General features: G+C 40.0%; 1 protein-coding gene across 1 annotated transcript; it reads right to left on the bottom strand.

The window, feature by feature from the left end:
• Nucleotides 1-570: 570 nt before the first annotated feature.
• Nucleotides 571-9,872, bottom strand: LOC115313631 (MFS-type transporter SLC18B1). Its single transcript, XM_029972648.2, has 4 exons — nt 9,799-9,872; nt 8,558-8,705; nt 862-930; nt 571-777 (listed from the first exon to the last, which is right to left on the bottom strand). Exons 1-4 carry the CDS (start codon nt 9,870-9,872, stop codon nt 571-573), a joined length of 498 nt encoding a protein of 165 aa, XP_029828508.2.
• Nucleotides 9,873-10,231: the final 359 nt, after the last annotated feature.

Genomic DNA, 10,231 nt, shown 5'->3' with positions numbered 1-10,231 from the left:
CGAGGGCGCGGCCTCCACGAACTCCCAACTGTAGAGAGGCCTACTACTCGAAACTCACTTATCATTGTATGTAATTGCCTTCACGTAGATGCAGCTTTTTTAGTAATAAATATTAGCATAAATCTAAACATTATAAGTTATATTGTTAAAATTTTGCTTCTTTAAATTTCTAACTGAATGCAAAATGAAGTTTCGGCGAATAAGTGATGAGCAGCAAGTTATAATTTATAACTCGCTGCACAAAACTGTTTCGCGTGATTTTTATTTTTCAGACAGTTAGAACTCCATGATTCCTTCATTGTATACTTTCATAAAAACGTAGATCATCGTTATTAGAATGTAAATTCCTCTCCATCTTAGTCGGTTGGTGAGGCGAAAAAAAAAATACAGTTTCTACAAATGCAAAATATTACGGAACTTTATTGACCAACCTCTTTAAGACTGGGCTCCAGAGTTGGTTCATTGTAACCCAAACTTATCCATGCAGTCATTACAGTAACCATATTATTAAGAAACAATGGATCTAAGAGAAGGCTCCAATAAGATTTTCCGTCTTCTCTGAGGTCGCCTTCAGAACACGATGTGCCTGAGAACAGAGAAATAATCAGAAATGCGGCTCTTTCCGCGTTCGTTGTCCATACTGTTTTTGTTGCTTATTTTTCTGCAGAAAACAATACCTGGATCTTGGTTGAATGTTGCTCGATATTTTACGATCCACGGAATTGAAAATATGATGAGTGTTCCCAAGACAAAAAAGGGAAGTGGATAAGCCCATAGCTGGGACAGAAAGAAAAACGTCAAGAGCTCAGAGACAGAGAATTACAGTTCCGCACAAAACATTTTTGTATTTAATTTTCTCACATCAATCAATGTTCCGCCAACTGCGGAACCCACCATGTTCCCAATCGCCCAGATGAAATCCAGGAATGCCTGAAATAGATATTTAAACTCCTGTATTAGACCATCCCTCTGCTTCTATCGTCGGTAAAAGACTGACACGCTCATGATCTGAATCGATGATATTTCTGTGTAATGATAAGTTGTACAACAATATGTAAGGTTCGACTTAACAATTTTCCTTTAATATTGACATAAATATAATTAGGGGACCGGTACCGAGATCTGCCCTTTTCTGTTTGATATTCCTAAACAATCATATAATGGAGACGAATATAAATCTACAACGTGTCCACACACAAAAAAAATTAGAATGTTTGTTTCACAGTACAATAAAACTATGCATCGCCGAACGCTCATTCTCCGCCCAAATGTAGCTATAGAGGTCCGAACTAGAAGCCAGTTTCAGGATTTTTCCGCGTTTTCGGTAACTGGCGCAATATAGCTTTATGTTTTCAATGGTGCTATCGGCCCTTGTTTTTATTAAAAATTTCAGAAAATCACATAACTTTTGAATAGGATAACGTTCGGTGCTGATGCTTTGGCCCCTAGTTCGAACCTCTAGCACTACATTTGGACGGAGGACGAGCGTTAGGCTGTGCATAGTTTAATTTTGTGGTAAAAAAAAAAAAAAAAACTGTAATTTTTTGTGACAGTGTAGATAAGACTATAACAATCACGTTCTCCAGAAAACGAACACCAAGTATAATTTGTCTTATGTGACTGACAATTGTATCCCCAAAACAGTCTCAAGCATGAAATGTTACGAAACCCTAAGTCCTGGAATTTGGTCCTTCCGTCCTTCAGTGCTATTTGCTAAATTTAGGATGGTTGGGGGGGGGGGGGGCGGCTTGACGTCACGTGACCTATACATCAATTCGATTTCCTAGCTAAAGTAACATCAGGTTACCTATTGACCAATTTAGTTTCACCCCTAAATTTAGAGGAAAATGCGCCGTCACGTGACCTATAGACTAATTTAGTTTCTCCGCAAAAATTTTGCGGATAAATTGACACGTCATATGACCTATACATCAATTCAGTTTCTCCGCTTACTCTAGCGGGAAAAGTGATGTCATGTAACTTATACATCTCAAGTCACGTGACACCGCTTACCCAAGTCTCCCCTCCCTTCCTGCTCTTCCACCTCTCACCCTCTCTCCCCCTTCTTCCTTCCTCCCCTTCCCGTCCTTCTCTCCTCCCTCCCCCTCCTCCCTTTACCTCCATCATTCTCGCTTCCCCTCCTCCTTCGATGCACTCTTTCGGTGCAACCAACACGAGGCATTTCCATCCCATCATCTCATCAAGTAATATCGCACCCTCAGTCTTGCTGGCTTTAATGTCGAATCAAGGCGATTTAAACAATGGGTTCTTTACTCTGATTGTGGACTTTTTATATTCTCATAATAAAATATAAATGATCGCTTTTTAAGTACTGCATTTCGTACCTTAGATAACTTCGGATGTCCACAATTTTCAATATAATAACTTGTGGGTTTTTCTTACATATCCTCGTTGTGTTGAAATCGAAATGCAGGTTACACCGCTGCAAAGGCTTGCAAATATTTGAGATTCCCACTCCGGTACACTGGTAACTTTCCAAAGGTTACGTAGATATTGCAGCAATCAAATGTGCGCTCTATATTAGGATATGCGTGCATCATATCGAAAGCTGTTTCTAATATTGACAATTCTAAGCTTAGAAAAGTACAACTACACTGTAAAAAGAAGGGTGTAGCCTTACATTCCTTTGTCACATATCAGACACACCAAAACTTCAGTTCGACGCACGGCGCACTAACGTCGAACTCACGGGCCCAACTTTTACGAGGGGCTTGATAACGATGCAATAGAACTTACTGAACAGCTGAAGTGCGTATCAAAAACTAAAAAAAAAAAAACGAAAGAAAAACATTGGGGTTTTGCAGTAGGGCCAAGAAAAACCCCGATTATTGTTTTCCACTCAGCCACACATACATTAGCCAATTTAATAAGTTGTTCCACTCAGCTAGCAAGCCGTTCGTGAAAGATGGTACCGTCGGTTTAACGTTAGTGCACTGTACGTCGAACTGAAGTTTTTGAGGCGTAGTATATGTAACAAGGGGTGTAAGAATATACACTTTATTCTTTGAATGTAGCAAAATGTTGTTAAAAAAACGGCCAAAAAAAGCGAAAAAAACATATTAGTCCTACGCGTTCAAAATAGGCGTTAAAACAAGATACACTCGAGTTGCGCAGAGCAAAGCTTCGTTTAAATCTATCCCAGAGTACACGTATATCGTTCACAATATGGTATCCTGCGTTATTTATCGGAATGTGCGGATTATATACAAAACTTTCGCGAGTTCACATCCGCAAACAGTTTGCCGACGGAATCGCCTGCTTTCGACTGTGGTTAAACTCATATGTAATGATGCCTTTATTTTGCCTTGGAAAGTGCCATATCATTTAACTGATGAAGCAAATAGACTACGGCTGTGTTAGGAGTCTTGGGTATTATGGGTTTTGTTCTGAGAATGTGATAATCATATGTATGGTACGGAATCAAGTAAAAGTAGAAGGATGCGTAACCAGAATCACTTGAAATACGTTGTTTGTGTTAACTGTTTTCGCAATTATATCCCAATTGTCTTGTTCTTTCAATCTCAACAAAGTATTGTTATAACTTCATGTTAATGTCAATATTAAAAAAAAATACTTTTATGTTTTATAGCGCTCGGGTTTCTTACCTTGAAAGTACTTCAATCTGATTATTTCCATTATTTCTTATCACAATTACATTATATTCCGTCTTTTGCCCGTATAAACCCCAGTTCCCTTTATTGTCGAAAACGTTCTTGGTACCATACAAATAAAAAATATATATAAATATATGAACAAATATATAAATGAAAATATAACTTTTTGCAATCCGAGCACCGCTTAATTAGAAGTGTATGAGACATGAACCCAAAAGGTTAACTGGAAAAAAATATCTATATATGTTCGTGCAAAAAATGTGGGTGGTCGTAAATTTTCAAGGAATGGAGCAAAGCGCGAATATTTTTAACTGGCGCTCAAAGTGGGAGTGGGCAGGATGTCTTGTATCTTTGAGGTTGTTGCCAAAGACAGTTTTCATCAATCATATTTTGCATAGTATCTTATATGGCTTCTTATTACACTGAAATAAATATATAGTCTATTTTTTGTGTAAGAGAAGTATAAAGTCCAGACGTACGCTAGATTTCAAAACATTTGTATGTCAATAATAATCACAAGAGAAGCGGAAGAAAGGGGACAAAGAAAAAACACAAATCTCCGAACACACCTATAGGTGAATGGCGCGCGACCGAAAAAATCCGCCTCGTCCGAATATCGAACCCGGGACCTCTCCCTTTCCAATGGAGCGCTCTACCAACTGAGCTAACAAGGAGTTAGACGTCAGTAGAGCACATGGGTTTTATCAGCTGCCACCAGTCTAACACCAACAAGAGCGAACAGCCTGCATTTTTTAAGGTTATGTTTAAGATGGCAATTAATTCAAAGCTGCAAGCGAGCTGGACAAGAAAGGCAGCAATAATCCCCGGAGAAGGGGAACAAAGAGGACAGAGAACAAACACAAATCTCCAAACACAGCCAAACACATGTTTCTTGTCCAATGACATTGAAACAAGTCCTCAAATTTGGTCCCGCGCCTACCAAGGCTGAATTGGAAGCGCAGGTGAAACAACTTGGTAGTATGTACGAGCTAGTGCAGAAACTCGATGCTAATGTAACCGGCCTTGCGGCGGGACAAGCTGCCCTAAAAGCCGATGTTGAGGCGATACTTGGCAAACAGGCTCAACTTGAGACTTCGGTGGCGGCGCTAAATGCAAACTCGTTTCATTCGAAAAAGAAATCTTGTCTATCACGCAGGTCAAAGCAGATATCTGTAATCTGCAACATTCCGTCGCTGTGCAGTCCACTGCAACTGAAGTTATGCTATCTCGACTTGATGATTTTTAAAACCACTCGCGACGGTGTAATCTTCTATATTATGGCATACCCGATGCTGCCGGCGAGTCATGGTCTTTGTCCGAACAAAAAGTTTTAGAATTTGCAATTTAGAAACTTGGTGTCACTTTTGATAGCTCTCAGATCGAACGTGCACACAGATTGGGAACCCAATAAAGAACAGGCCTATTATTGTAAACTTTTCTTCATACAAAACAAAAAAAGAATAAAAAAAAACAGTTACTTTTGTGTGGACCGAAGCTGCGCGGCCTCCCTTTTTCTATGTCTGAAGATTTCTCGAAGAAAGTTCGCGTTGCGCGTCAGAGACTTCTTGCATTCGCCAAGTCACAGGAAGCTCTGCATAAGCTGCGTTTTGATAAACTACATATGGGTTCGTATGTCTTCCTTTACGACTCCGTTTCAAATTCTGTGGTTAGTGCTTCCGCATAGGCAGACGCTGGGAGTGGGAACAAACGCGTTGCTTCCTCCAACTCTCACTTACTTATACGTGTTTTATACTTAAATAAGCGGAGTTTAATACAAAAGCGTGACGAATTGTGTTCTCCCATTTCAACCTGTGATGCTAAGATAGTACTGATCACTGAGACCTGGCTTCATCCTGATATAAACGACAATTGAAATACTGCCGAATCATTCAAACTACATTTTATCGACGCGATCGGAAGGATTGTTGTGGTGGTGGCGTTTTAATATCCATTGATAAAAGCATCATCAGCACATTTCTTTTCGTTTCCATGTCAATTGAGGCGATCTGGGTCTCAGTGAAATGTGGTTTTAAGTCAATCCTGGTTGGCGTGTGTTATCTACCACCAGATGTGTCATCTAGTTTTGTAACTGCTTTGCATGATGAGTTGTCACTTTTGTTAACACAATCTCCTGGTCATTCTGTTTTCTTAGTAGGTGATTTTAACTTCCGTGAGATAAATAGAAATTTATCAGATCTTGTTGGTAGTGGAAGTTTTGGTGAGTGTCGCAATTTTATCAGTCTCTGCCTGGATTTTAACCTTCCCCGGGTAATTTCTTTCCCTACCCGTGTAACCACGATATGATCAAATATGTTAGACTTGCTTTTGAGTAACCATCCGAAATCTATTACCTCTCTTACCGGTTTTGAAGGCATCAGTGACCAGAAAGCCGTGCTCTTTAACCTAGCATTTCAAGCACCAGAACCATTCAGGTTGACCAAGCAAATAAGGCTATATAATAAAGGGAACTACGAGCAGCTTAACCAGGACCTCTCAAGCGATTTCTCAGTCTTCCTGGTGGGTTTTGACGATAGGAATATAAACGAAAATTGGTGCATTTTTAAAAACAAATAACTGCAACTCATTGAAGCTCATGTTCCAAATATTAACATCGGTTCCCGGTCTTGTAATCCTTGGTATTCGCGCTCACTAAAAACCCTTAACAATAAGAAAAAAACGACCATTTTGAGTAGCCAAAAAACAAGACACTGCTTTATCCTGGTCTAAATATCATGAATGCGCCACTGAATATAAAATTATGTTAGAGCACCAGAAGCGTATATTCTACCAGGAGACCCTTCCATCTATGCTACTAAACAACCCGCGCCAATTTTGGAATGTTGTAAACCATGCACCTTACTCCCCACTAGCGCTTATTGATGATTCTGAGATTATTATCAAGATTAATCAGTGTGCCACAGTTCTTAATCATATATTTTCTTCCCATTTCACCGCCCACTGTCCCTTAACACTGTCCTTACCTATTACTAGCAATGTTTTACCTATGGATCCAATCTGTATTGATTACGAAGGTATTGTTAGTATTATTAAGTCACTGAAAATGTCCTCTTCCTGTGGTGTCGACGGCATAAATTCAAAGGTCTTACAAGGCACTAAATATTCCTCAAGCCTATTTCTAACAAAAACTTTTCAACAATCATTAGATACGCCGGCGGTTCCTGAGGATTAGAGAATCGGCAAGGTCATCCCGGTCCACAAAAGCGGCGATAAATCTCCTTTAAACGATAGGCCAATATCTCTAACTTCTGTACCTTCTAAAATACTCGAGCACGTAATTCACAAGCAACTATCTATTCACCAATTGATTCTATCTCCTTCTTTTAATACAGCACAGCACGGCTTCCGTCGAAACTACTCCTGCGAAACACAAATTCTCTACTTAACAAACGACCTGTTCGCAAACCTTGATTCTGGCTACCCCACTGACGCTGTATTTCTCGACTTCGCTAATGCTTTTGACAAAGTTCCGCATAACAGACTGCTTCTAAAACTATCGCTATTAAACCTCGATAATAATTTTCTCTCCTGGATTGAACCTTTTCTTTCTCAGCGTCATCAGTTTTTTCATGGTAATAATTGTTCGTCTACTTTAGCCCCCGTAACATCTGGCGTGCCTCAGCGAGCGGTGCTTGGTCCGTTACTTTTCCTCATCTACATCAACGATCTTCCTCTTCAGGTATACTCACCCATGTGCCTATTTGCCGACGACTGTGTCCTTTACCAAAAAATAACATCCCCTCGTTACTTTTTAACACTACAAAATGACCTGGACCTAGTTCAGAGCTGGTGCACTAACTGGCAAATGACGCTCAACGTCAGCAAATGTAAATGCATGCGCTTTTCTCGTTCCTCTTTTCAAACCTCTCCTGTTAATTTTCTCAATGGCATCCCTCTTCAACCCACGGATATGTATAAATACCTCGGCGCTCTTCTAACTTCAAACCTCTCCTGGGAAAACCATATTAATTCAGTGTTGAGTTCCGCTAACAAAAAGATTGGGTTTCCTTCGTCGCAATTTCAGATCCGCCCCTTCTCAACTAAAACGGCTCCTCTATCTTGCCCTAGCCCGGTCTAAATTAGAATACGCATCGTCAATCTGGCACCCTCATCAAGCTACATTAACAGACTACATTGAATCTGTTCAAACCCGTGCTACGCGTTTTGTTCAGTCTGATTACTCCAGTTTTTCAAGTGTTTCCCTCATTAAATCACATCTCTCTCCCCATTGCATTTCACCCGTCGAAAAATATCCCGTCTCTGCCTTCTGCATAAAGTTTTTATTCACCACTTTTAAATCAGTCTATTCTTTCCCCACCGGCTTATCTTTCCTCCAGACTCGATCATTGCAATAAGATATCCAGGCCAAAGTGTTTTTCCACAGCACACCAGCACGCCCCTCTTCCTGATGCAATTGTGGACTAGAATGACCTTCCCGAAGACATCGTCACCATTCAGGATCCCATCAGATTCCGAGAAGCAGTATCAACTATTGTACTTAACACCTACTCCCCTCTCTAACGCCTTATGACCCTGAGGGTATTGTAAATAAATAAATAGGTGACTGGTGCGCGACCGAAAAAGTCCACCTGTTCCGGGAATCGAACCCGGGACCTCTCCATTTCGCGCACTAGTCACCTATAGCTGTGTTTGGAGATTTGTGTTTGTTCTTTGTCCCCTTTGTTCCTCTTCTCCAAGATTATTATTGCCATTCTTGTCCAACTCGTTTGCACCTTTGCATTAATTGCATCTTAATCGTATGTATGTCTTTTAGGTCTAAATGTTTGCGTTAAGTTTAAAGATAATGCAACAAACGGGTTTTATATTGACTATTTAAAGGCGAGGAGAGGAAAAACGTCCTTGAGTAGCTTAAAATATATTTAGTCTGACATGGCATTACTTACCATCACAACGCCTTCGCTCTTGGGATACTGATTAGTAATAATGCTGTAGGCACTAACAAGATAGAGCATGTTGGTGAAGCCTCCAACTAAGACAGAGGCAATAGAAACCCCAAGCAAGGTGTTGCCGTCTGGAATCCAATACAGGCAGCTGAAAAACGGTGATGTATATTATATGAGTACGAAAAGTAGTCGCAATACCTAATGGCTGTCTAAATGATAACTAAGAATTGAAAGAATTGGACATGCAGGTTTACATGTTTCAAATTCAGACTGCAAAGGCGGTTGCAGATCAACAAAAGGGTGTGCCTGTTCGCTATGGTACGTTTTCCCCCTGTGTTCTGGTTTAAAATCGCAACATCAAGAGAAAAGGGATTGCACTTCTTCCAGCCTTTAGGTCCAGTCGGGCTCACGGCTCGTTCACACATTTGCGTTTCACTTGACTCGCGTGCTTTGCGTTTTCGTGTAACCTTTATCAACGAGCAAACACACTGGCATACTGGCACCAGCAGTATTTGCGAGTTGAAATCTACGAATTATCAATATTAAACTATCGCTTATAATGCCTTCAGAATGACTTGAAATCTACTGCAAAAGAATGATGCGCAAGAAAGCATATTATTCTATTCGCTGAACAAAATGATTCCAGCGCTACCGAATTAATGGCGTCAATGTGTCATTGTATTAAACGGCTACAAGAGAACGCAACGCACTCGAACACTGTCAAATGGAAATTTGTGAATTAGGCTTAAGCATACATCAATGCGTCGCCACTATTCCCGGAGCCGGGCTGAGATATGTTCGGTTGACGAATGTATTTGTTTGCTTTTGCTGAAATATTTATTAAAATCTGCTATATGACTCTGGGCACGACGTCTCCCTTGCCGACATCCAGGCCAGCGTCGCATCGCGGACTTCTGATTTGGGTCCAGTCATATTTTCGATATCTTTGTTCCCCGAGCTTGCTCAGTAGATAGCACTTATACGTTGTACGAATGCTTTTGCAAAAACTTAGACTGAAGTGCATTTTTGAGAGTGCATGTCACGGAGGTGTTCATCCATTTAAACACCTATAGCGCAGCTGCAAAAATCTTCCACCTTGTGAAGGAGAAACCAAGCTTATACTCGTTATGACTTCAGTTTTGTCTCTACGACTATTCACTAGGTAATTGCTGCTTAATATGCTAAAAAGGCTAGGTGGACCTAGAATTGAACAGAAAATAATGAAGGTTATTTGAGCTTACCCGAGAATAATATTAAATAGGAAAAATCCGATCTGACCAATAAAGTAACATGTGGTGGGGGAAGTTCGTTTCATCTGTAAACAAAAAGTTAGCATGAAATGTGATTGTTATTCGGCGAAGACGTATAAACAGTAAAGGAACAATTAGTAGGATTCCTCTCAGCACTCATTTATTTTTGTGAATACCATGCGCACGTGCCAACAAAACGAATACCGCACTGGGGTTCAGTGCAAATAAAATATCGCATAAAATATATATCCAAATATATTCAAATGAATTCACTTGAATGTTATACACCAAAGCAATAATTATTTCTGTGCAACTTAGTCGATTACATTTCAAGTAAAAGTAACAGCATTGAGTGCTATTCGTACATTATATTCAATATTAAATTCTAATGCTAGATAATTCACAATTATTGTTTTTGTTTTAT

Source organism: Ixodes scapularis, unplaced genomic scaffold (genome assembly GCF_016920785.2).
Source record: "Ixodes scapularis isolate PalLabHiFi unplaced genomic scaffold, ASM1692078v2 PGA_scaffold16__2_contigs__length_2301149, whole genome shotgun sequence".
NCBI classification, from domain to species: Eukaryota; Metazoa; Arthropoda; class Arachnida; order Ixodida; family Ixodidae; genus Ixodes; species Ixodes scapularis.
The sequence above is the reverse complement of the archived record's forward strand: the minus strand, read 5'-3'. Positions and strand labels throughout refer to the sequence as shown.